Below are 27,965 nucleotides of genomic sequence, written 5' to 3' on the forward strand. Positions count from 1 at the left end.
AACATATTAATATTATTATAATAAAAATGTTGGATAGATCTTACATGGATTTATTTCCTTTTCTCAGGTCGCCAAGTTATCCACCTCCTGGATGTGGTAAAAGCAAAGTTAAGCTGAAAACTGAGCAGGACGGTATCTCCAAAACTCACAAACTCCTGAGAAGGACTTGTTCTAGCACAGTGAAACCTGAAGACATGTGTAACCCCAAGTCTCACAGGAACTTTGGCAGATCGCTATCCAGTGACCCCAGGGCGGAACAGCCGATGGGCTTGAAACCACACAAACTTTTGAACCGCCAATGTTCTACAGCCATTAAGCAGGAGGAATGCATCTCCCTAAAACAACATAAACTCTTAACTCGTTCTTGTTCTGGGGACCCCAGATGTGAGCACAACAGCACCTTGAAGCCGCATAAACTTTTAAGCAGGTCTTATTCTAGTAATCTCCGCATGGAAGAGTTAGACGGACTTAAGAACCACAAACTTCTTAGCAAGTCCTGCTCCAGTGCCCCTAAATCATCCAAAATGGACCTTTTGAAGGAACCTATCGCAGAGGGCAGGAGGCTCTCTCTTACCTCAGGGCTGATTGGTATATTAACGCCAGCTGCATCTTCACAACCTGCTGTGGGTACCCTGGTATTGTTTATATTCCTTGTTGTTTGCTAATGCTTCCTCTGAATACCTAGAAGCCCTTTTCAGACTCATGGTGGCAAACAGATCTATGGAGCCAGGAGAAACAAACCACACTGTGAGCAACAAGATTTGCACAAGGCTGTGGCCACAAAAAGATTGTCAGCCAGCCATGTTCAAAAAAGGGTTTCAGCTTCTCCTATTTACTTGTAGCTCACTGCGGGTCTGAAATGGCCTTAAATGCATTTTGTTTTGTTGTTTTTAACCATGCCAGAAAATACTTTAAGCTAAAGTGAGAAAACCTGGAGCTTGTCCCACAATGCAGTGGTTAAATGCTCATTTTTATTTTGGTTACCATTGAAAAGCAGTTTTACCTACCTTACCTCTTGTGTCTATACTAAGATATAACTAGAAAAAAATGGGCCCTTCAACAAAAAGTTTAATGGGACACTAACCCCTTCAAAGAGGGGTTAGCTATACTCCTATTCCCCCAAAGGTTTTTACCTCTCAATGTCATATTTTTCCCTAAAAATACAGTGCAGGACCAGCACAAAATTTGGAGAAGAGTACCAGGGGAATGAGAAAGTCATTAAATTATTCTATTACCCCTGTGGTGCAGGGGCAGCCCCACTACAAGCACAGTTTCTTAGATGGGGAGTTTTCAGTTTTCAGTTGGGGAGTTGCAAAATTTATCAGTTTTGGAGAATATTAGGATTTGTTGGGGAGCTCAATACTGTAAGCAGTGCTTATTATTAAGCTGGCCAGGGTAATTGTTGCTAAGGCTATAAGAGGAAATATGGTTTTCTCACTTCAATGAAAAATCCACCTAAAATATAGTACTCCATTGAAAGCGGGTTGATCACTTGTTTAAAACTGAACTCCAGGTAAACATTTGAATACATAAATTACAAAGCTTACCAAAGTAATTGTATTTTTTTATCTAGTTCTGAGATTTAAATGTCCTATGTCAACAGATTTGCATGCAGCTCATCCAATTGTCTCCTAATTCTGCCCCTTCATCTCCCAGTACTGTACTATATAAGGTTTTTGAAAAGGTTGGTATAAAATCAAATTCAGGTACCTACAGTAGCTGTGTTTAAAAAAATATATTACTGAATACAGAGCTACATTTATCTATTATCTGCCAGGAGTTTAGGTTTAGATGCTTTAATATCTTTTAATTGTCTCCACCAGATGCAAAAATGTAAATATTGCGTTCACTCGTTTTGAAACTTCTTATAGGTTTTGTATACTCTGGTGATGATATATGTATATAGCAGTTTGTGTATCCTACCCCCTATACCAAATATATCTCATATAGGTGGGTTGTTAGTTTAGTAATGACTGTGGCAGATGGTTGTCACTGGTCATTCTGGACAGAATGGATGGACCCTCAACTCTCTGTAAGCTAGTTGGCAGCAACCACACACAAAATGAAACTGCCAGCTTGTATTGGAGTCTAATAATACATTATAAATCAGAAGTGAAGGCAAAGTAGACAGTATATCATAATAGAAAGGGTGGGCACAAGTACAAGTTTCCCAGTCAATAGAGAATACACTTTTATCAGTGAAGCTGGGTGATCCAGCAAACCTGGAATGGATCTGATCCGGAATTGAAAACATTTGCTAACAAATAGCTAATGACTTTTAGGAAATCCATTCCAGGTTTTCTGTATCACCCAGCTTCACTGATGAAAGTGTATCCTCTCCAGCCTTGAAGAGCTTTAATAAATCAGGCCCAATGTATTATATGTTGGCTTTACACCCTCTACAAATCTTAAAGCATGGACTTTTATTTACATTTCGGCTAGAGAGGGGAGATTGTTGCCTGTTTTTGGCTTTTCCTTAAAGACCAAACTGTTCCAAGTTCCAAAAACTAAGTTCTGTCAGAGGTGGACAAGTTTGTAGCTCATACTATCTCCAATTACATGCACATGCAGCAGGAGATTGAACGGCACAAGGATAATACTGCCACAAATAGAACTTTGTTACTCCCAACATGTAAAGTACTGATGGAATCACTGGTAGTCCTTTGCAATACTGTTACAACTTGGAGATACATCATATATCCGTCAGCCTTTTTAGGATGAAACTCATCTGAGCAGGTAGATCCTCAGTGGGGTCTTTGTCCATGTTGAGAGCATTGACATTCTATTTGGGGTTATTCCTGTACAGCTCAGTATCCTGTTGCATGTGCTCAGGTTTGGTATTGCTTACCTTGCTCCCATTGTGGGAATTTCCTCACCTCTGTGGGTATTACCTCGTGTTGCATCTCCATGCACCCAGGTACAGGCCAATATATAAACCTGCTCACCCGACCAGACGTGGAAGCAGAAGAAATAAAAGACCAATGTCTACTTTTTCTCTCCTTTGTAAATTGAATTCTGCTACAATATCATAGGTAATGGAATAACTCATGTTTTTAAGGACTGATGTTTGATGACTTGGATGAGTTGTCCTTGTCGTAGCCCGCACAGAGGACATGAGTGCAGAAAGCCCTGCCTGTCCTCATAATGGTAATAAGATGAATTGCTTATATCGATTATCCTAATTACACTAATGATAGATACATATACTGTCTTTTGTAGAAAAGCCATCCTTTCCTCTTTTTATATCTCATTAATTAATCTTGTAGTAGAAGTTTTCTTTGTTCTGAATTCTAAAGCTCTCCTTCCTTTGGGACATGGACTCATGGGCAGGACATCTGTCTTTGCCTTGTCGCTTTGCTGCCTGCTCAGTGGAAAGTGAACACAGCTTAAATGGGCCGCAAAGTTGTTATCTGTTTAGTGTTGTGGATGTTGCTAGGCCTGCACATCAGGCGTACATGAACAGGCGGATGTGTCCTCGGTGATTTCAGGGGAATATACATCTGACCACACCACTGAGCCTTCTGTGATCTTCTCTCTTGGCGTACATGATCCTGACCTCCAGGTTACTGAAACAAACATTCTATATTCTGTCCTACTATTCACTGTTAGTCCTGTTTAAGTCTTTCTAGTTCTAAGCACAGGTGGCAGGATCTTCAGCTTACCTGCCATGTACTCTGTTATATTACGCCCATTTGACTTTCTAAATGCTGACCCCAGCATAACGTTGACCTTGCTCTCTGCTTCTCTGTTACTCTGACTTTGGCCTGTCCTGATGAAGATTATTGCCTGCCTCCTGGCCAGACTTCAGACCGTCTTGACCACAATTATTGCCTGCCACCTTACCTGACTTTGGACTATTTCAACTATAAATATTTCTTATTGTCTGGCCTGACCCTAGTACCCATTCACTTGCTGTTTCCACACTGAAGCCATCTGTTCCTTAATAACTCCTGATGGGGAGAGCCTGAGGGGGTGACCTCCCAACAGTGGCCACTAGGGTTACTGGCCCATCGCCCCTTGTGGGATGCTCTGGTGAAGATCACAGGTCACATAGACTCAGGTAATCCTGTGCCATCTGTCAGGGGACAAAACAGATACATCATTCATAGACTGAAATGATCCTATGTTTTCTAATCATGTAGGATCTATTTGTTAAGTAAATAACCTGTCCTAATAAAACATCGGGAGATCCTGAGAGCATTAGAAATGTTGATCACTATACTTTATATTTTTTTTAAATTACACCTCATCATTGGGGTAACTGAGACATGTAGGTTCTGAACAAATTATTCTGCCAAACTGTAAAAACCAACCCATGTAGGGTGTCTGGTATATAGCCAAAGATACAAATAATATTGATTTTATGCATTGGCTAAAGGGAGACTCTTTGTTTACTGATTCTGCTGGGACTAGTAAAGTGGAGAAAGGTTTATACTTACCTCCATCAGCCACATCTATTAAAAACAATGAGATTATCTGCTTTGCTTGGTTGGGCAGTATTTTCACTGCATTCTTAAAAGATCTGCCTGATACCATTTTAACTCTGTATTATTTAGCACACCTGTTGCTTTTCTAAGCATAGGATAATTAGGCCATGTGAATAATTGGCAGTTTATCATGGGCATCCTTTTTAATACCAGATTATTAAATCCTCGTGGAATTGCCTAAACAATCATTGATACATAATAAAGTCATGTAGCCTTGCATTCTCCTTCCTTGTTTACTCCATTGTCTATGTCCAGCCAGGGTCATATTTAGCCATCATGTTGCTGTAGGCTTTCCTGAATGATTACATCCTTTTAAAAAAGCCATGTTCTTTGTGTCATGTGATAAATTTAGTAAAAACTAATGGTAGAATATATCGTTGTAGCCAACATGGGGTCTGCCTAATAGCTTAATATACATAGATAATTTCTAAATGTAAAGAGCAGCCAACAAACGAGAAGATAGATGATTTCATGTTTTTGCCCGTATAAAGAGTCTTCTGACTTCTCTCAATATCTCCTGCACCCTTTTCCCTCTATAGCTGTATCTTCATATATATAATATTGAAATAAGATTAGGATAGCATTGAAAATTTTAATTCTTGATGCTTCATCTGCACCAAGCATTGGCACAAAAGAGCCGACATGCTTAGTATAACACTACTCACAGCAGACATCAAGTGCAAGTCTCTTGACGGTTTCACCAATCAACATTTATGCACTGTTTGGTAACATGACAATGAACACCGGTTTGTATGCCCATGGGGAGTTTTCTTTTCAATTCTTGTCCTGAAAACATGATACATAAATGGGAAACATCTCCAAAGTTAGGCAAAATAAAATCTTGGACATTTGTTTTTGAAATGTGTTTCTGCCATGGACATTTAAAGTTAGATTTCCCTTCTTTTAATGTACCAGTTGCAATTCAATTCTAAAAAGGTGTTCTACCACCTTTCCTATTCTGCCCAGAACTAATGTTTTGGCTTTAGATAGACTTGAATTTACTTTGCAATGGAAACCTGAATGGAGGAGAATGTAGACCTTGATATTTCCTTTGAAAATACTAGTTGTCCCTGGTTCTTATTCCATTCTACTGGCTTCCATAGTTTTCAGGGGACAGTCCCAGATTTATGACTTCATGACAACATAATTTTCTGCATTTCCAAGGACTAAAACCAGAGAATCAGAGAATGACAACCAAACAACTGGAAACTTCTAAATAAATTAATAGCTCTGTCATGTTCCTCTTATCACAGATGTAATAAAGCCATGTATTGGAATATTTTACCATAGAAAATTATATTAAAATCAATGTTTGTGTATTGATCTGTCTTTTAGCCTACCAATAATGCAAAAAGTGTGCCAGCACGATCGCATGGATTTCTCGTACAGGTAAAGTCACGTTTATGTCTTTTTTAATATAAATTTTGCTGGTAATATGTGAACTGGGTGGTAGATTTTAAACTCCCCTGACCAAAAAGAGTTCAGAACAGAAGCTAAAAGTGCATTGCTCAACACATGAGACAACACTCCACACTGCCTCTTACTCTGCATTCATTTTCCACATGATGTCTCCAATAAATCCCTTCAGCGCCTTCAGCATTAACCTCTCTTGTTCTTACAGCTCCTGGATGAGAACTAAAGCTGTTGTCTAAATAAGATTTCCCAGAGTATTGTTACACATTGTACTTACATCTAAGGGTTTCCAATTTAAACGGGACAATTTCAATGTATAAAGGTACTAAGGATTATTATTTAAATTTTTTTGAAGCCGCTATTTCCCTAATATTTTATCAGAACACTTTGAATTTTGTTGAAATGTTGCTATACAATGGTAAGTCCAGAGGGTTCAATAGGCTTTATTAAGCTTGTTTCTGCTATCCTGAATATGTGTCAAAAAGGTCCCTTAATACATTTTATTTTTCACAAAAAGAAAAAAAACAGTGGAAAAATAGTACAATGAGGGTAAAACAGTACACAAATAACAATCAATTATACACAAAAATTAAAAATGGCAAACAAGCACACATACAAAAAACAATAAATGGTATACTTAAAAAGAATTTGTTGTGTGAGTGTTTAAACATTTGCACAAAAGTCACAAGTAGCAATAAGTACTTACCATGGTGGAAGCAGTGATTGGATATTTTGAGGAACAGTATGGTTGGAAGTTAGGGACCCAATGTGGTGGGTACCCAATGGGGAATAGTGAGGTTGGATGTTAAAGCAGAACTAAATGCTGGTATGCCTGCCTGTCCCTGTTCCATCGCATAGCACCACCGTCTTTTTCCGACTTTTTGCAATCTGATTGGCCAAGCAGGGGTGATGTAACTCCAAACATGCAGGAGTTTATCCAGTCTTGGCAAGCGCAGGGGAATTCAGAATTGCCAGGTATTCAACCCCATAAAAGTAGAACTATAGTTCTGCTTTAAGGTGAAACATCCAATCACACTGTCACAAAGAATGATATGGGCCATGGTGAAACTGAATGTTATAGTGGTTTGTGGGATTTTACAGGCAACAGTGTATATGTTATGGAGAACATGTTATGTTATGTGTTATGGAATATAATTGGACATTATAAGGGATGGTGAGAGGATTGGTGTGATTGGATGTTGTAGGGAATGGTATGGTTGGACGTTTTGAGTGACAGTGTGTTTGGATGTCATAGGGAACAGTACGGTTGGATATTATTGGGGACAAAGTGGTTGAATTATGTGGTACAGTGTGATTGGACATTATAAGGAATATTGTGGTTGGAAGTTATTCAAGATAGTGTGTTTGAATGTCTTAGTGAACAGTGTCATTGGGTGACAGTTATGTGGGACAATGTGGTTAGATTTGACATACAGTATAGCAAAGCTTGACATACAGTACAGTATACACATGTTGGGGTTCATTATAAAATGCATTGCTTCTGTTGTTCATCTTATTTTGTAATCTGCATTTTTCTTTTCTTTTTTTCACGAAGACAATAGAGTTTGCCGAGCAAAGAATACCTGTGCTCAACGAGTACTGTGTGGTTTGTGATGAGCCCCATGTTTTTCAAAATGGACCAATGCTGAGGGTAGGTGTTCTGTTTTCATGTATGTTATATTACTTGCTATATTTGATGTTCATATTTCAGAAATATGCTTTCTGAGCACTAATGTTAGTAAAGTGGTATATTATTTCTAAGTGAAATGTGTCTGAGAAATGGCCCCCAATTCAACCTTTGAGCCCTTCACCTCGTACTCCTTTTGTAGGCATACAGGACTGCAAGTTTCAGTTTGGTATCCATACAAGAAACACCCTTGTAGTCCATGTTACAGTGCTGCTGCCTTGTTTAGTGCTATCATGGATGGTAGACCATTCATTTCAGTGTTCTCCCTAGCCCCTTTTAGCTGGGCTCACCACCCAGCACTTTTCAGCACCCACCCGGCTATGTTTTGGTGGTTACTTAAGAGTTTGGTCACAATACAGGGGCTGACACCCACCTACAATTTCCTCCCACCCAGCTTAAAAAAAAATTTTGGGTTGAGCACTGCCCTTCTTGTAGACATCAAAGCATTCTTCAGATAGGATGTGTGTTCTTGGTTTATTAGACATCAGTAGTATGTAGCACATGAGATGACATGTTATGAAGTGTCTGTGATCCTAAATTGAATTCCATTGGAAGTGCCATGTGTATTGCCGCAGCCATAGCTACTAGTGGAAGAGGGAGATAGCTACCTTGCAAGAGGAGCTTGGATTTCTCCTCTACCACATTTTACCAGGTGTTTTCTCTCAATAGCTACCTTTCCTCTTGCCCCCCACCCTCATGAAGAGTTTATAAAAGTAAATAAAAGGAAAAGTAAATGACCTTCTCCATCATTGGGTCCTCTAGTTCCATGCAGTGTCCAATACATACAAGAAGCCTTGAAACTTAAATTGAGATGAGTGATAGCAAAGAAAATAAAATAGAGAAGGACCTGACACTGCAATAGAAACTTATCTTTTCTCCACAATAACTGAGATACTCTGCATGGATGAAGGGTCTTATGGTGGCCACCCTTGTTATGGGGTAAGGTATAATGGTGGTCATATTGCTTTGAAGGTATGGGGGTTACGATGGCTGCACTTCTCATGTGAAATCCCATGGTGAATAGGCCCCCTAAAGAGAAATAGAGCAAGGGGGACACCATCAAAGTTTTGCTGGGAGGACCCATGATTTGTAGCTAAGAATGGTTCTATTTCTCTAAGGTACTCATGTCATCAGACTGAAATAATAAAAAAACCTTGAAATAGAAAGCTTTTCACATTGTCTGCATCTTATACTGTATGTTGTACATTATCAGTAGCTGTACTAAGGTTGACTTAAAACACACAATGGTGGAGTTTAAATGACAGGTCCACTTTAACCCTCTGAATATAAATAGAATTCACAATCATTTGTAATACCTTTGCCTTGGATAATATTACCATGCATGAGACAGAATAGACTTTGTATGTGACATAATTTGGTAATTAACTTTCTGTCATTGTTCTCCATGTCTTATGATCTGAATATAAACCAGCCATTTACTTGTATTTGCCATCGTCATAGTGCATTTGTTTGCTTTGATCATTTTAAAGTCAAAGCAAATTCACGTTAATTGGATTCTGAGCACTAAATGTAATCGTTGCCTCTCTTTTTTTTAACAGAGCCTTTCATTCAAAGCTGCAGATGTACGGAATGTGCTAAGCGCCTTCCAAGCACTGTTTTGTAGCCATTGTCACCCGCCAATGTGCATTGTACTCAAATTACGATGGGAATTCATTACACATGACATGAAAACATTTACCAAGTAGTAATTCTGTTATATGAGTAAAAGTGGGCTCTCTTCATGGTTTCTATAAATGGGGCAGGCAGAAAGATAAAGCGGCAGACTACACTGTATTGTCAAATGCCCATGTATTGCTTTTAAATAGGCCAGGTTCGATGAATTAAATCAATTGTGCAGATCGCCCACTCTAGTATAAATATAAATATAAGTATAAATATAAATATAAATTTCCACTTTGGACCTACCAACAACTTGGGGGGGGCAGCATGGAGAAAATATGAGTGGATTATTTTGGTACATCCTTACCTTTGGCATGCCTAATGCTGGCTCCACCTTGGTCAAAAGGTGCCGGGTCCAGTAGATGATCAATATCGTCCAGATTGGTTTTCCTGGTCACCACTGTGGACCTTTCAGCCAGTCCTATTCTTTTCTCAATTGGTTTGCCCCCTACTCTGACCCCTAATGACATGGGTAGCTCGGCCCGCAGGGTTGCATTACTGGGGGTCGGAGTAGAGTGTTAGGATATATATAGAATATAGTTAGGAAAACAAAAAGTTCTGATCAATTCATATCCATTAAACATCAACCAGACGTGCCCTATTTTCCAAAAGATTTGCTTTAAATGTTATTCGTTATTGACGCTAAATTGAATCTACTAGAAATATTAATGATCAGCATAACACCAACTGTACACCTTACAATCTTATTGTACAATTGTATATGGATCTTCCAACAACTATGCAATTATGCTTTATATGGATTGTATAGTTCTATATGTTACATATATTTTGTGAGTCTTCAGAAGATTTTGCAAGAATTAAACAGATTGAAACAGCTATGGCTGTGTTTTGGGAGATTGTATGGATACTGTAATCTGCAAGCTATGTACAATATATATATTTTATTAAGAATTGTCAGTGCACTAAGTACATGGGAGGGGAGTCTGGTCCCTGTGCTGTGTGTATCTCTATTATTAATATAAAACAATATATTAATCTAATGCTACATTATAATAAAGTGGAATTTTCTATGTATCATGATAGAGGGAACACCATAACTGTACCCAGGGGTTTTTTGGAGAAATATAAAACGGGATAGCATTCCAGCTCCTTGATATTCTGCCAGTTGGGGATTCGGAGAAGACTGTACCTCTAATTTCCTTGGAACTGGAAGCTTTTATTAGAGGAAGGGCAAAGAGGTGCCCTCTTTTATTAACTTGTAGACATGTCAAAACCAACAATCAATTGTTACATTGCTAAAAAGCCCTTGGAACAATTCTTGTATTTAAATTCCTTTTTCATAGCATTCCACTTTAACTGCACTTCTGGAAAGCAAGGCTCTGAATGACAATGTTTTTAATACAAATATTCTCCATTTCCTGGTTCTCCAAGAAATGAAGCAAAGACCATTGTGCGCTGCTTTACTGTACATCAAGTTATTTGACATCTTGTTTCACAATAAGATAAAAGTATTTCATGAGTTAAAACACAAAGGAGAAAAGCTGCAGTGATCCCAATGTAATCAGCAGTATGATCTAGAATGCTTTGTTATTGTAGTGCCATCTTGTGGTACAATGTGTGCCTTGCATGCTACAGCTCTAGCTTGCCTTTTTTTGGTATTCCTATTATTATTTTGTAATTATATAGCTCCATTATTTTCCTTGGCTATTTACAGAGTACAATATAGAAATTAGGAGAAATCATTGATACATAAAAAGTGCATGCACCCTATAATAAAATCATCCAGCAATACCAATACTGCAATGCAAATGGCAAAACATTTTAATTTAATAGAGTAAGAGGAGCAGAGAGAAGACACATCAAGGAGATTTTGTAAAATTTAAAAAAAAATTCCTTCTTGTCTTATAAGGCCTAATATAATTGTATCACAGTATAAAGCCCCCATTATTTGTGGAAAAGGTAAAGCCCCATCAAATTTTTATCGCTTATAGAAAGAAAAACCAATCACTTTATGATGCAGCTCAATATTTTACTAATGTCTTATATACAAAAAATTACCCCCCTCCAAAAAAAACCTTACATCTAGTGCAACAATAAATTCTGATATTTTGCTGTTTGTGCTGATTTTTATTGGTGTCCGGTAAGTAGCTTTACACTTTTTATACATCCTGAGATGGAAAGTTAGTATTAATCCAAAATGTTGTCCTGTTATAGAAATAAAAGGAAAATAGTTAATTTGGGTATGATTGTTCTGGTGACAGATTACATTTACTTTTACCCCCTGTTGTGTCTTTGAGACTAAAAGTGGGGGTTATTTCCCTGAATGGGACACAGATAGCAAAATATATTTATAGATTGCATGGATACTGCAAGCTATGTACAGTGTATATGTATTTAATATATATGTGGAGCAGCAACAGAGGACCATCATAGGGTATAGGATTTTGGAAGGGGGGCTTTCCATTCCATTCTTAGGAATTCTTTTGTGTTTGTCTATCGGTACTTGAAAGCAGACCATACATGACATGCTTTTAGATTCCTGCAATCAGGTTTAGCTTTTGATTTGCTACTTACCTGCTTTAAACTTGCTCATATTTGCATTCCCAGTAGTTCATATTCAACCAAATAACATTTTACATTTGTGAACATGCTAATGAAATGCAGAAATACACTTAAGTTTTAAATACACCAGTTTAAAATGATAATTGAACTCCAGACCCCATTAAACTGTTGCACAAAGCAGGGTGCTGAAAGTATTTAATTTAAAAACAGACCTGACTTATTTGAGTATAAATATTGACATTGTAATCCTTCACATCAAATCTAAAAAAGATGTAATAATATAGAATTTGATTTATCAAAAGTTGACCTGAAACTTTTTAAAGAATGGTAAAGTGGATTCTAGAATAAAATGCCAGCATCTAGAGGGCCCACACTTACCATCAGTGACATTCAGGACTACCCCAGGAGTTCTAAAATCCGGGATTATATAATATGCAATTTACTGACAATTCAGGTAAATTTTGGGTTGATGCCTTCTTCTTACTTCTTGTACTGTTCTGTTGGTTCTGTCTGTTCCGGTGACAGTCTCTTATTGAAAGGTAGGAAACTCAATCCAGACCTTTTAGAGGGATTTAGGACAGGCTTTGTCCTGTGGTGGGAGCAAAAACCTTTCCATTTGTTCGCTCTGCAGTACTGGTTCCTAAAGAATCAGCATTTGCAGATTTGGCAGTGGGTAGCAGTGAATGGTACTCAGACACTCGCTGCCACCCCCATTCATTCTCTATTGGTCTGACACAGGTAGATGCTACATGTAGCGCCGCCCCTGAGGAGCAGTTCACTGGCATGAGGAAATGGTAACTGGACCTCAACCTCACCCCCAGTTAGAACATTGCTTTAAATTAGCTTTATTGCCCCCAAGGCTCTCCTGAAGATCATCTAACTTTAACTGGATTTAACTTTACCTTTATCATGCCTAATTCAATAACAGGGCCACTTTTACAATTTGTATGTACAGTAACTAAGCACTTATCTGTTTTTTTTTTTTTTTTTTTTCAGCCCACAGTGTGTGAAAGAGAGCTGTGTGTATTCGCTTTTCAGACATTAGGTGTAATGAATGAAGCCGCAGATGAAATCGCCACTGGTGCTCAGGTAGGTAAAAGCAACACTGCAACCATGAGAAAAATATTAATATTACTAACTCTTACATATATGTAATATAGGCATAAATGTACCGGTGTGTAAATTGTGTTATGGATCTGACTTTATTGTTGTCAAAGTTAGTCTAGTTTAGGATGTAGAATCAAATTTTAAATTGGAACACTGTGTAGCTATAACACCAAACAAGAAGACCTCCTGACCTTGTAGCTTAGTTTACACTATCAAACCGGGGGATGTGAGGGTACACGTGGCAGGAGGGCCTAAAGAGTATTGCTTTCTAAAGTTATCGGAAAGGTATCCATACTTATTCCAATGAAACTGTAGTTGATAAAATGGCCAATGATCTCCATATCCAAATAATCTACATGATTGCAATGTTCTTGCTCCTCCATCTTTCTGCTCTTTTCACACTGACGACCAACTTTTGCCACTATGTACTCTGAGTTTAGAACCCTTCCCTCTCATAGGTATCAAACCAGACATCGTGATACTCTTCTATTGGGTCTTTTATCCTTGCCTTTGCCACTAAAGTACCTTACCATTTAGCGTTCTTTTTACCATTCCAATAACAAAGTTTGTTTTTTCCGTTGGGCCCCACTACAACTTGTATGCAGATGACGCCCACATCTACCTTTCCACTGCCGATCTATCAACCCTGCCTATAGTTGCTAATTGAACAAGTAATATGCCAACAACGTCATAACTTCTTGTATAAATCCATCTAAATATTTGTTCTGGGTAAGTGACTTCAAAAGCATGGTTTAGTATGACAACCACACAATTAGTATTTTTGCCTGGACATGTCAGAAGGCTCCATATTTCACTTTGGACAAAACTGATCATTATCCTCTAACCTACCATATCAATTTCTGACATCTCTCTAATTGTAAACTGTACAGCTTCAAGCTTTGGTGTCATCCTTCACTCACACCTCTAACTCATTCCTTACATTCAGAGGATGTTGTAACTCCTTCCCATGTCCTGGTATTTCCGTTTCAAACTGGAACTAGAACTTACAATGACCATGGAGACTTTATAATTATTATTCCTCCCTTTTATCTGATCTCATCCATGTATACACCCTGGATATCACCCTTTTCTCCTCCACTAGCCTACTAATGTCCTCTTTACCCAAGAAATGAAGGAAAACCACATAGAAAAACTGATAATGATTTACTAGTTGTTGCCAAATCTGATAACAAAACCTACAAAAGCCATAAAATACATCAGTAGTAAATATTAGGCATTTGAAGACTGTGTAGTGTCTATACTGATCTTGCAATGGCAGTGTGTGTGTTACCCAACATTGGTCAATCAAAAGAGTTATATTTATATTATGTTACATTTTTCCTGCCAAAGACTTACATACAATAGCTCTTGTCCAGATTATTTCATATTATTTTAATTTCAAATTATAATTTGAATTTTTCCTATATTTTAGACTTTTTTTTGTTTCTAGGTTGTAGATCTGCTAGTATCAATGTGTCGGTCTGCTTTGGAATCTCCAAGGAAAGTTGTTATTTTTGAGCCATATCCTTCGGTGGTAGATCCCAATGATTCTCAGGCCCTGGCCTTTAATCCAAGAGTAAGTATTTACTAATATGCTTTTACATGTCTTACCTCAACACACTCTATCCTATATGCACACGAGGCTCTATTCACAAAACTTTACACAAGGATAAGGCTCTTTATTGTCAGCCGTGTGATGGTGGCTTTCTCTTCTTATTAGACTTAGCTGAAAGAATTGTATTTTTGTCCAGATGTTTTAGCTTTGTGAATTGAGACTGCGGTGTGTTTATAAAAGTTTAAAGGTAATTTTTAATGGGTTGGTGTGGGCAACACAGACCCTTATTTTCCTGCAGTTTGGAAATCATAGTTTCATAAAAGGCGAAAAGTAATGAGAAAAGAATGGGGGTACCACTGCTGACCTCTTTAAAAATGTGCCAGTTGCCTTTCTGTTTTCAATATGATTTTTTTACCAATCATTACTGCCAAAGAAAATAATGGTTGCTTGACCTATGATGGTACTGAAAACCTGATAGGAAAAGTGGCCCACACTATAATATATTAGCTATTTAGTGAAGTTCAGTCACAGAAATCTACGTTTATAAGGTCTTGACCAAGACAAGAGATGTCCTGCCATGGCCATGACCTCAAAAAGGTTTGAGATCTGTAATGGAATTTCACTTAAGGGCCTATGTCCATACTTCAGTGAATGTGCTGGTTGTGCTGATTTTTCAATACATTCCGTGTTGCTGACCCAAAAATGTGCAGCCAAAAAGTTAGTAGCCAATATTTTCACATATAATTCAAACATATTGAACCAAGAGAATCAAACTTACAGCCAGGCAACTAACATTTTCACAAAGAGGTTAACCAAGGCAGCGTTTGTATGGTTCCTATGACAAGTAAAAGTACAAGGAATAAACAATAGGGGGTTTTGTAGGCATCAATAATCTTACACAAAAGAAAACAAAATATGCTGTAATAAAAACCCTCAATTTATTTCACAATAGTGTCCAAAGAGCTATATCAATAAAAAACTCCAGTTTATAAATGTGACTTTCAATCAATTGCAATACACATAGCAAGATACATTTCTATTACACCTAAAAACCTGAACGCGTTTCGCAGAATATGACCGCTTCTTCAGGAGCATCGTATATGAGAGGGATCATGCATTTAATGGTCACATGAAGAGAAATACAAAAACATATACCTGTCCCAACAAATGGTCAACAGAGGTAAGCAATCCAGAGCCACAGACAGGGGTGAAGCCGGATAGAGAGAAAATTTGGCTTTATGCTTATCTTGGAAGGATATTTAAGAAATAACCCATCTAGAGATCCACCACAAGTGTACCAGCCTGGCTTACTGTCAAATAGTATTATTTTTCTTTTGTGTAAGATTATTAATGTCTACAAAGCCCTCTATTTTTTATTCCATGTATTTTTACTGTTGATGTTTTTGGGGTGTGGCATAAGATGTAAATTATACCCATAGTCAATCCTTTTGTGTGATGTTCCTTTGAAAAGTTCAGTTTACCCATAAATTATATTTAAATTGAATGTAAAGTCCGATGAGCTTTCCCACTCTGATATCTTGCAGAGACTAAAACTAATACAATATTAGGACCTATCCACTATGTTTCTTGTTATTCTTGCCCCAGAATTTTGGTTCCTACTGCCTGGCTTTAATTAAATTCTCCACAATATAAAATAAAAGTAGTACCCTTTCATAATAGCAATGGCAGAAGTACAGACCTGGGGACTCACCACAAAGTCCATTGAAGTTCCTGAGCAACATCGAAAACCATCTACGAAATGAAACATCAGTTTTTAGGTGGGATAAGTCTTCATCTGTTTTTAATAGCAATGCAGGTTTCTAATACATCTTTTCTTTTTTTTTAACAGAAAAAGAATTACGACAGAGTTCAGAAGGCACTAGACAGCATCGCTTCCATTAGAGAGATGACTCAAGTAAGCCATTAAACTCCAATTTCACTTCTGTAAAAAAAACAAAACACATACAATGTGGTTGTTTTTGATGCTATTTGGTGGGTCCGACATTTTGAAATGTGCTTTAGTTTCTTTTTGACTGTTGTTGTATACCTTTTTCATTCACGTGCCTGCATGCACTTCCTAAAACATCTGCCCTTTTTTCTTATGAGATAGACAATGGTGTCCGGGGGGATCTCCTCCCAGACCTGAATTAGGGCATTATGAGCTACTTGGATTTGGGTTCACTGATACCTAATGTCCCAGAGGAACTCATATCTAGGGAATCTAGGCACCAGTCAGTGGCATCAGTGCCTTGCATCATCCAGAAACCGCCTAAACACTCTGGCCACATAAGGCCAGGCGTTGTGCTGCACCAGGAGGAGCTCAATCCTCACTGCACAAACATAATGTCTGACCACAGTTTGATCACATCACAACTAACAGCAGTCAGAGTACTATTAGTTAACACTTAAAGGTCTGTGTAGCCCTTCAAGGATATGCCCTCCTAAGCCGTCACCGACCTACTGGAAAACCCGTCATGCTGGATAATGTTGCAGGCTGGATAACATTTACAGTGAACTGTTGCTCAGTGTGTTACTTGCTGTCATCTATAAAGGGAACAGGGTACTATTGGTGAACCTGTCAATCCTAGTGTTCTCTGTCAAATGCCCATCAAGCTGCAAGGTGGCAAGCTGTGAGCACAGGTCCCTCTACAGAATACTGGGCCCATGGATCACCCACAGGAGACTGTTTCTAAACTAGTAGCCTGCTGGATGTCAACTTCTGACAGTGTTCCTCCTGCTCCCCCTGAACATTCTGGCTATGCAGTCTAAGCACAAAGTGGGCTGAACAGACTATATATATATATATATATATTTATATATATCTATATATATTTGTATTGTGTGTTTGGTTTATGCTGATTTTTGTGTTCATTTTCCCTTCCAAAATATTTGATACGTAATACAAGTGATGCAGATTGACAAGCGGCAGCAGGTAACCCGAGTAACCTGCCTCTTAGCATTGAAGTTCCCATGAGTGAGGCGGCCTGTCCTCATACGACCTTATAAAACACTTATTATACATTTCTGTATTACAGCCAATGCTACCATTACTAATTAATGGCATGGCTTACATTTAAATAGCATTTGGTCGGACAAATACAATTGTCCATCTTACTTCATCTCAGCATTAAATCTGCCTGTGTGTTGTTTGTTTAGAGATTGCACGGTTATGTTATACGTATTTTATTTTTATCGCTCCAGGCACCTTATTTGGAAATCAAGAAGCAGATGGATAAGCAAGATCCCCTGGCCCACCCTTTGCTGCAATGGTTTGTGCTGCTATTTATACACTGTACAGTCTACAGCACTTCCTGAGAAATGCATTATCTTCCTAATGAAATTTTGTTGCTGTGCTATTGGAAAAATAGGAAATCTATCCTCAGAGCAGAAAACTGAAATATCAGAGCCGTCAGATAAACAGGGATCTAAACCATAATGCGTCCAAGCAGATTTACTGCAAGATACTTCCACATGGTGGCAGGCTGGTAAAATAAAGACGAAATCTGGGATAATGGACAGAGTGACTTTGTGAATCAGGGACTTGTATACACTTAGAGCTAGAAAATCAGATGGCAATATTTAAACCTATTTAACAGATTTGGGGTATGTGGAAAACATAATGTTTGTTTTATTATGTCTGCCCAAATAAAACATGTTTTCACTTATTCCCATTTCCTGTTCACTTTCCTATATTGTCCTAAAAAGTAAGCTAAAAATGGAAAGCAGGAAGCCCCTGTAGACTTTATCCTTACCGGTCCTTGTTTATAAAGTTTGCAAAGTTGCCCAGAGAACTTTTACATCCAGCTTTCTTAAAGTGGAACTAAACTTTTGTTGGTGTGAGTGAGCTTTTGGAATATTCACATATTTGCTGGTTTTGGCACAAACTTACCATTTCCTATGAGTCCTGCAGTGACGGCCAGTCCAGGAACTGGGCACTACTGCATTCCCTGCTGAGTTTTTCAAGTCAACTGTGATCCTCTTTGATCATCGGGAGGCCACTGATTATGTAACTCCTGCACATGCGCAGCAGTTGCATTGTACCTTGCATCTAGGTCTATCAGTTGACTGGAACAGAGCCAGGCTCTACACTGCATGTTGCATGTGTCCCGTAAGCAAAAAAAGCTAGAAAGCCACCAAGGGGGTCTGTTTTCTTGGCAAAAGAGACTTTGCATGTCTCCTGTGCCAAGAACCTCAACCCCCTGGTAACGTTTTGTTTTTAGTTCTGCTTTAAAGGTGTGTTCAGATGTCAGCATCTCACATCATTCTCTGGGGTTCTTTCCATCTGTTTCTACATCACTATAGGGGATGATAGTGACAATGGAGCCATCAGATGGAACAGCAGAAAGTGGTATAGGATGAAGGCATTAATGTACCCATGTGTCTGATGTGGGGGTGTGCTTCTAATTTTGAAATGTGCAGGGCACCAGGGCAGTAAAAAAAAAGAAGAGGGGGCATGTGCATCATTGTTATGTAAATGCCTCATTCCCGAACAAAGTGCGGGCACCGCGTGCCCACACATGCCCACCCCACTACACCCCTGCCTGGGGGCCAATGGAAGGAACCACAGCAGTTGGAAATGCAACACTCCTAGAAGTTAGTGACAGATGGGGTTGTGTGCATGTAGTTTAGGGCCATAAAATCACAGCTGTAATACAGTTCTCACTTCTTCCTTTACTTTGTCATGATGATGCACTGCAACATCCCAATTCTGGAGCCAGGGTTGGGTATTCTGCCAATCAATTAGGAGCTTCCATGGAATGGCTAACCTCCTTCCATCAGATGCCTACCTCTTATCTACTCATTTTTGGGGGGACAGTGGATTTTCCATATCATTATTTTTTATAACTGCCAGCATGGGTTGAGGTGGTACTAGGGAGCTGTGGCCAGATCTCTATGGGGAGTTTATTTTATTTGGAAGCACAATGGAGGGGACAAACATAGAGCCATACTGTATATGTAAATGTAAGGGTTGCCATGATAGTACATGAGTGTTGTTCCCTGTAGCGTCTTATTGAGCACAGTATAGAACTGAACTCATCTCTGAAGCTCCTGCAGAATTCGCCTTGCTCAGGATAATGTTCTTTACCTTCTACAGATGGTATATTTGTGTCACATTATGATTTACGGAGGCTGGCTTTCCTTGGCGGCTCATTTCTGTAATCACAATCTTTTCAGCGGTGAGCAGATAGTGTTTTTCACATTAGCCCAGTGAATGAGACTCCAGTAATTATAGAAACTCTTTTCTACTTTGTTAGCTTGCACATGAAGATCTCTATTGACAGAACAGGCAATGAAGGAAGTGTCTGCAAAAGATATTTACAAAATGTGCCATTCTCCACAATTACCATGCAAATTTCCCTCCACACAGTGAGATTTAGTAACTAAGTGGAAAGGAACATCTGTTTATTCCTCGCTTCTCTCTTTTCCAGGGTGATTTCAAGTAATAGATCTCATATTGTGAAATTGCCAGTTACCAGGGTAAGTTTTGCTGGTTTAATGCCATTGCGTTAATGTCAATGAAATGACGTGAATTGCTTACTGTACATTGTGTTATTTACTATTATGTGCGGCATGCTTTTTTAGTTTCATTTCAATACCTCGGCTCTGATAGAATTATAGCTCAGCTAAAGTGAAACAGCTAAATACACAAATGAAATGCATATGGGGCTGTTTTACTTTGAAACTGAGCTTCTGGATTTGAGCTTAAGTTATACAGCCCTATCGCAGAGCATAGGCAGCCTGTCACCAGACTTTTCTCTACTGGGGTACTGCTTCTCCTATGCTGTCCCTGCCCTTAAAGTTAAGGGCAGGGACAAGACCAAGTCATCTTGGTCTTGTTCCTGCCCATAGCTTTATGATTGGACAGTATAGGAGAAGCAGCAGACTAATGAGCTCATTGGCTGAGTGAAGCCAATCACACATCAGGTGAAGCTGGGTGATCCAGCAAACCTGGAATAGATCTGGTACATGATTCAAAACATTTGCTAGCAAATAGCAAATGGCTTTCATGAAATCCATTCCAGGTTTTCTGGATCACCCAGGTTCACTGATGAAAGCTTATCCTCTCCAACCTTGGAGAACTTTCATAAATCATGCCCCATCTCTCTATCACTGTAGTCTGCTCTCCTTGTTAGCATTGCAGCGCTTCAGATCAGCTCCTTGTCCTGGAGACGAAAGGTTAGATTTAGGGTCTTATGTACTGAGGACCTGTTATTTTATTCCAGCCTGGGCATTCAGGCACAGGAAAGTGTCTGCAATAAATTTCAGATGCTTCAAAATGTGTTTCTTAAAGCAATCTGAAATGGGCCATCAAAGCTTTCCAATGACAGGTTTTTGGCAGCCTCCAGCTTTGCCCTGCTTCAATGCATGAAGCTGCTTTGCACCGTTTTTCCTGTTTGTTTTAAAATTGAAGCAAATCAGAGCTGAAGCATTTTCTCGCTGTGCAGCCTAAAACCTGCACAAAGTCACTGGAGGCCTCACCAAAATTTCTTTATACTTCAATATTGCTAGATAGTTAGCACAATGGTTATTAGGTGCACTTATGGGATGGGAAAGGATCTTAGAAAAATGTTTGTTTTACATTCAGAACCTGATTTAGTTAAAAACCTAATGTGTACTTTTGCATCTCTACTTCTTTACACTCAGTTATTAAGCAGAGTTATTGATTTGGATTAGCATATTAATATTTCAATGAATATTTCATGTTTCACAGCAACTGAAATTTATGCACACCCCTCACCAGTTCCTACTTCTCAGCAGTCCACCAGCCAAAGAAGCGAATTTCAGAGCTGCTAAAAAACTCTTTGGGAGCACATTTGCATTTCAGTAAGTTTGTTCTAAAGTTTTTTTTTTTGGAAGAAGTAAAAGAAAGGCTAAAATACTTTAAGGCTGAACTCTAGCCTTCTCTACAGTCTTGCACAATTGTATAGGATTCCTGTACTGAAAATACTTAGAAGCAAGGTGGATAGAGCTGCAATATTTCTTAGCATCATCCCAGCAGCATCTAGCCCTTCCCTCTCCCTAACTGGCACTGGCCCACCATTTTATTCTTTGGTTTACAGTCCTTTCAACCCCAGAGGTTCAGCATTATTGTTATTATTATTATTAATATTATTATTATTATTATTATTAATAAACAGGATTTATATAGCGCCAACATATTACACAGCGCTGTACAATAAAAATTTTGCAATGTATGCAAATGACAAATGAATACAGACAGTGAGGACCCTGCCCCAAACAGCTTACAAACTAGTAGGTGGTAAATTAACACACAATAGGAGGGGGGATATGTAGTGGTGGGAAGATATGTGGGTGATACCTAGGGTAGTCTCCATGCAAATGTAGCCTGCTCTAAAACTCCCAGTCCTCAAGATTGACTTCCATCCGTCAAGGCATTTTGAACTTTGCATATCTGAGCGTGCAAAGCTCAGTGTACAATCCCAGCAAAGCTGCTTATATGAATGAGTGATCTCCCATGTGCAGCTACACACCATTCCAGCCTGATCAGGATTGTTGAAGATTCCAAAAAGTCAGATAAGTCTAATATTTTGCAGATTGTAAATTGTTCCGCTCTTCTGCATTAAAGAACATGATTTAGGTTCTTCAATTGAAAGATTCCCCCGTTCTGACAATAGTGAAACCATTTCATATTCCCAATTATGCTCTTCCCCAGGGACAACAATCTTCAAACAAATGATGAAGTTAGATCTACCTAACAGATAGCAATATTAGCATGGCAGGAGTACAAACCTTCCTTACTCTACCCAAAACTTATATAAAAGAATTTAAATTACCCTTTAGAACAGTATTTGATCTTTATTTAAAATTAATGTCAGATCATTTGTAAACCTTAAAAAAGTCTAGAACGAGAAGTGTTCATTTATAGGTGTTTGTAACTAATTTATGAAACAACATTAGTATCCCATATTTACTATTGCAGTGGCTCGCACATTGAAAACTGGCACTCCATCCTGAGGAACGGATTAGTAGTAGCTTCTAATACGAAATTGCAGGTAAGGGTAATATATTTTACTATTTGTGCCTGAAGTTTCTTATGATTTATATATATATTGATGCACTTTTTATAGAAAGTAATAGGATCCTTTTGTTTATCTGTAAGGATGACATGCAATGTAAGAGACATTCTTCCCATTGACCATCACATTAATATACTAAGAGCTGTGGATAAAATACCTTTAGCATCACATCAAAACATCAAGAAAGGCTGGCTTAGCCTGAATTTGGACCTGCGTTCACATAAATATCCTCATTGTTTGTATTCTCCAGCAGTGTTATTATATTTTATATAATTTACTTAGCATTTTATAAATACATTTTTATTGTAGTCTGTTCACACCAACATACATTGTACAAATTCTGTGGCCTTTCCTCCAAATTATCGAGTTCACATGCATTCAGTAAAGGCTTCAGTTAAGGGTATAGCATACATCCTTTCGATCTTCTACCACAACTTGTGGAAATCTGCTTTCTGTTTTAGCATGACTGAGCATGACCGTACCCCTGTGTGCAAAGAGCAGGTTTATAAAGAGATTGTTCAGTAACTTTGAAGTTGAGGAACTCAAGGGTTAAAGTTACTGAATACTTTTGGGTTACATTGGAAAACAGATGGCATAGAGACATAGTCGGTTTGAAAAAAAGAGACATCCAATACAAATACAATACAAAGTCCAACCAATACAAAATATATAAATAAAGTAAAATAAAATCCTTGGTTGATCCAGAGGAAGGCAAAAAAACATAAATTAACTAAATTTCTTTCTGAACCCTCTAGGATAATCACATATTTGCCAGATCAATAGTCTTTTGTGTTATTACTTTTACATAATACATAACCAGTTATATAGTTATATATAGTAAAACTTCTTGTCCTCCTGATGCTTTAAGTGCCACTTTTGTCATCTGCAACGACCTTAAAGTGAATCATTTTTCACAAAGTTTACCATATGAATGTAGCATTCATGGTGTGATTCAAACTTCAAGATGTTGCATTAAATGTTTTCTTTTCTTCAAAGGTGTTTTAGCTGATCCTTCTTTTAGAAATAGCCACAATTAATTTTCCTTTATAATAAAAAATGCTTTTAAAATTCCTGGCACCCTGCTGCCACAAAAGTGTGTGATCTGATTTTCTGGCCTTCTGTCCGATATGATTTATCTCAAACTATCCTTGTATACATTTAGGCAGACATACTACAAAAGTCCTGCACATTATTATCAAATTAATAAACTCTGTCCAGTGCTCCTGTTGACCTCGGGCTGTCAGTTAAAGAGTTTCCTGTTAGGTATTTTATATGTATTGATTTACTTGTCACTTGTATGCCCTATCATGAGCACTGATAATGAAATAAACTGATTTCTGAACAGTGATGGAAACCTTTGTTGTTTCAGCTTCATGGTGCCATGTATGGAAGCGGAATCTATCTTAGCCCTTTAGCAAGCATATCGTTTGGCTACTCAGGTAACTTGGCCTTTCACGGTTCCATTCTGTAAATTTTAATTTTTATTGGTGTATATGAATTAAGATTTGTGTAGACTGATGTTGCTTTGAAATGCTGTCTTTTGCACTTAAAGAGAAACTAAACTTAAAAAGGCCAAAACAAAAAAATACACTTACCTTCCATCCCGCAGACCAGTCGATTGGTCCGGAGGTCTCTTCCATCAGGTCCTGTGTCGTCCCGGTATCCGTCTTCAGGCTGGTGCTCCAGGCCCCGGGATCTTCCCCTCTTCTTTCAGGTTCTTCTTACTACGTCACCTGACTCAGGTATGAGATCGGGTGACGTAGTTGGGAAAAGAACTTTTTTTTTCCCCTTTTGACGAAAGAGCTCCTTCTGTGCATGCCCGAGCCCAGAAGGAGAACCCAAGAGCCTCCCGGGATGTAAAGTGAAAATTTATGTTAAGTGCAGTGCTGCTTAAAGTGGAACTAAATCTATTTGCGTTTTTTCTAAGGGCACTGCCATCTCCCTCTTTTACTTTTTCCATAGATAATCTTTGGCTATCTTGTCTCGGGAGGATAAAACTCCCACATTCATTCATCCCTGACACACACAATAAAGAAGTCAGGATTGCTGGGATTCCAAAACTGACGCTGCCCATACCTAGCTTAGCTTTTTGTGCAGAAAGCCGGAACGATCGGGTAGGTAAGATACGTTACTGCAAAAAAGGGACATTGGCCATCCCTTTCTGGAGTAATGGCCTGCCTGATAGGGCTTTTGTAAAAGTGGAACCTTAGTTCATGTGTGCTTTCAAGCATGAAATTGAGCAAAAGGGTATGATTATTATGCTTTGCCCACATTTCAAGTGCATCTCGATTGGACCTTCTGTGTCTAAGGCAGCTTTACGTAACCAGGACTCCGTATAAGCCTCCATATCTTATCAGGGGTTCCTTGCACTGTGACTGATTGACCTCATATAATATGGTGGCTGCATAGTTCTGTGATTATGATCATAGTTCTGACACAGATGGCATTATGAATACCAATGTATGGGGGGCATTCTTACCACTGGGAAACAATACAATTAATATTTTCCCTTTAATTGATTATGGCAAAGTTGCCCAAACACCTGAAATTTATTTAAGGGTTCCTCAGGCATCAAAAAAGTTAAGAAACTGGTGTAGGGGGGTTGCAACACATGTCAGACACAGCCTCCTAACTGTAGTCTATACTGAACTGTTGGAGTAAATGGGAGCGCGCTAACTTGCAAGCCAAACCCCCAAAAAAAGCTTGACATATGTAAATTTGAACTGTGTGAGATTCCAAATAATTGAAGAACACTAAAGAGGTCACTGTCAGCCCAGTGCAAAGCAGTACAGCCCTGATTGTCACAGTGTCAGCCCTTCTTTCCCCAGGCTGGATGCCGCAGCGCAGGGGGCTAATTGTATGTACTAATAAGAATATTTTTTTTTTAATGGATACCTAATCAGATTAAATTGTAGTGTTTCTCTTCCGCGGTTCAGCTTTAATATTTATTTTGCTCATATTTGTATTTTTTCCAAACAGGGATGAACAAGAAGCAGCAGAAAGTATCCGCCAAGGACGACCCACCATCAGGCAGTAAAAGCAGTAGTACAACACAGGTATCCTATAGCTGACATGGCACCAAGCTTAAAGGGGTTCTGGACTATTTGAAGTAGAATGGGGTTCTACAATGTGGGGTGATTACAATGTGATATTATAATTCTCTTTTTTGACTGTTCCAAAGCCCCATTTCAACATGAGCTCTTATTATCCTATAGTGGCCTGACAATATTGTCTCTGAGCCAACCGAGGTCACATACAACCTGTTGTGTAGGAAACATATTAAAGCTACCCTCCAGTCTTCTCTCTAGTCTCACCATCTCCTCTTCTCCGGCTTTCTCTGATTTCACTGCACACTGTGAGCTTCTCACAATAGGCCGGATTTATTAAAGTTCTCCAGACCAGGAGATGATAGACGATTATGGAACAACCTGGATGTTCCAGCCAACCAATAGAAAATGAGTTTTAAGAAAACCATTCCAGGTTTGTTGGATTACCCAGGTTTCCTTGCAATAGTCTATCTTATCCAGTCTTTGAGAGCTTTAGTAAAACAGCTGCAAGTCAGATAGAGCCTGCCCTCTTCCCTGGTTGGAAGAAGTCCAACATAAGTTAGCCCTAGTGTCACTATCTAAACTGACCCTGGCTTATAATATTTATTCATTGAATTTAGGTTGTTTCAACCATGGAGGCTCAGCATCACATGTATGTGTTACCACAGCTTCCTGTTTCCAGGAGTCTATGTACATCACCCTGCCATCAGCCATGGTATACACATATAAAAAAGGATATGTAATGAAAAGCATTTATTTATTATTTTGTGTACATAGTGATGGGGAAAGGAGTAACCAGGCAAAGTCTATACACAGATTTAGCTTCAGCTTAATTATGTTCTGAATTTTTGTTACAATATTGTTCACAACAAATTTTTTTTGTTGTTTTATAAAGAAGTCACTTTATACATATTCCTCCTTATAATAGTTATTTTTCTTTCTTTCTTTTTTTGCATTGTTTTGTCTGTTAGTCACAGAAAAAAGGACAACAATCCCAATTTTTGCAAAGCCGTAACTTGAAATGTATAGCCTTATGTGAAGGTAACTTTTTTTAAAAACCATATTGTGTTTTGTGTGTGTTGAACTTTTATGCCAAACCCATAAATAATCTGGCTTGTGATAGAAAAGATCCCAAACTCAGAATCCTCAATAAGCAAATACTGACTTTAATTTCCCAAGTCTTATATTTTGCAAGCCCCTTTGGAATTTCCAATATATTAGAGAGGAAAGTGATGAAGGAGGTTAGTGAGGCCTTTAACTCTTCTTTGCATATTGAAAAAAATAGGGCTTCCATGTTGCCCAATGGCAGTGAAAAAGCCGAAATTTCGCGAAACCATTGGAAATCACTATAGGAGGATTCATAAATACAGCCGTGGGAATCGTTCTGACATTGAGCGATCCCCGGGCACTACAGATTAGAATGATTAGGGCAGATTAGCTTGCCCTCATTCCAACCTGTAATGCCCGGGGAACCCTCAATGAGAGGAGGATTTATAAATGCAGCCATGATACTCCTCCTCTCAGAGTGAGTCATGCGGCTTGCGTTTATGAATGAACGTGGTCGTGGGAAAAATCAGAGGATTTTTCCCATGCTGCATTCATTCATGAGCAGCCAGCGAGGCTCACATTGTGTTCCTGCATAGAGAAACTTCATCCAGGAACACATACTACAGGGCTGCAAGAGCAATCAGAGGAGCGGAGCTGACAGTTCACTCATCCCTAGTTCTAACATATATTGCAACATGCAAAGAATGATTTAAAGATCTGGTTAATACAAATACAGGTATTACAGTTAATACACAATAGATTTCTAGTTATTTTACTACTGGTTAAAAAATTTTCAACTTTTATTTTAAGAAATATGTTTACTGGCTTACAGTTTTTCATTCTAGCAAAGGGTGAAAAAAGAAGAAGATGGGGCACTTACTAAATTTGCATATGAGTTGGGTCTGATTCATTCAAGAGCTCCCAAGAGTTTCAGCAACAAAAAATTAATTTCAAAGGTGCAACAGGCTTCTTGGCTAGCCCTACTGCTCCTTCCTATTAGTTGGTGAAGTAGCCAATCACAGTAAAAGACCAATAGGGAGCCACATAAAGTGAAAAGGGGGTGGGTTTACATTTTCAAGCCTCCTGGGTTGTTGTACAGGAATGCAGAATGGTGAATAGTGTTGGTCAAATTTGCCTCTGTTCGCTGTCAGTTAACTTCAAATTGACCCCATTTTTTGGGTTGATTTGCTAACCGAATTCAAATGGTAAAATCAAGTAGTAGAATTATTCTGATAACTGTTTTAGTTAAACTGTACAATGGATGAATCCACCGTGTGGACAATACCAGGTGAATAGCCCCAAGCATCTGGGGAGATATACAAAGCCAGCCACTAAACCTACCAGTGAGCGGGAACATGACTCAGTTTGTATTCCTTTACA

The 27,965-nt window shown here is 38.6% G+C and overlaps 1 protein-coding gene across 1 annotated transcript in view; it reads left to right on the forward strand.

Annotated features, from left to right (window-relative positions):
* The window catches only part of PARP8 (poly(ADP-ribose) polymerase family member 8), a 139,833-nt gene that overhangs the window by 102,391 nt on the left and 9,477 nt on the right, over positions 1–27,965 (forward strand). The window contains exons 12-24 of the mRNA XM_072416682.1: positions 68–623; positions 5,823–5,876; positions 7,456–7,551; positions 12,787–12,879; positions 14,348–14,473; positions 16,302–16,367; positions 17,654–17,721; positions 19,882–19,930; positions 21,165–21,277; positions 22,395–22,467; positions 23,861–23,930; positions 25,471–25,547; positions 26,510–26,579. Of these exons, the coding sequence (XP_072272783.1) occupies positions 68–623; positions 5,823–5,876; positions 7,456–7,551; positions 12,787–12,879; positions 14,348–14,473; positions 16,302–16,367; positions 17,654–17,721; positions 19,882–19,930; positions 21,165–21,277; positions 22,395–22,467; positions 23,861–23,930; positions 25,471–25,547; positions 26,510–26,579 (1,511 nt within the window). The remainder of the gene's footprint in view (positions 1–67; positions 624–5,822; positions 5,877–7,455; positions 7,552–12,786; positions 12,880–14,347; positions 14,474–16,301; positions 16,368–17,653; positions 17,722–19,881; positions 19,931–21,164; positions 21,278–22,394; positions 22,468–23,860; positions 23,931–25,470; positions 25,548–26,509; positions 26,580–27,965) is intronic.

This window comes from Pyxicephalus adspersus, chromosome 6, assembly GCF_032062135.1.
Source record: "Pyxicephalus adspersus chromosome 6, UCB_Pads_2.0, whole genome shotgun sequence".
NCBI lineage: Eukaryota > Metazoa > Chordata > Amphibia > Anura > Pyxicephalidae > Pyxicephalus > Pyxicephalus adspersus.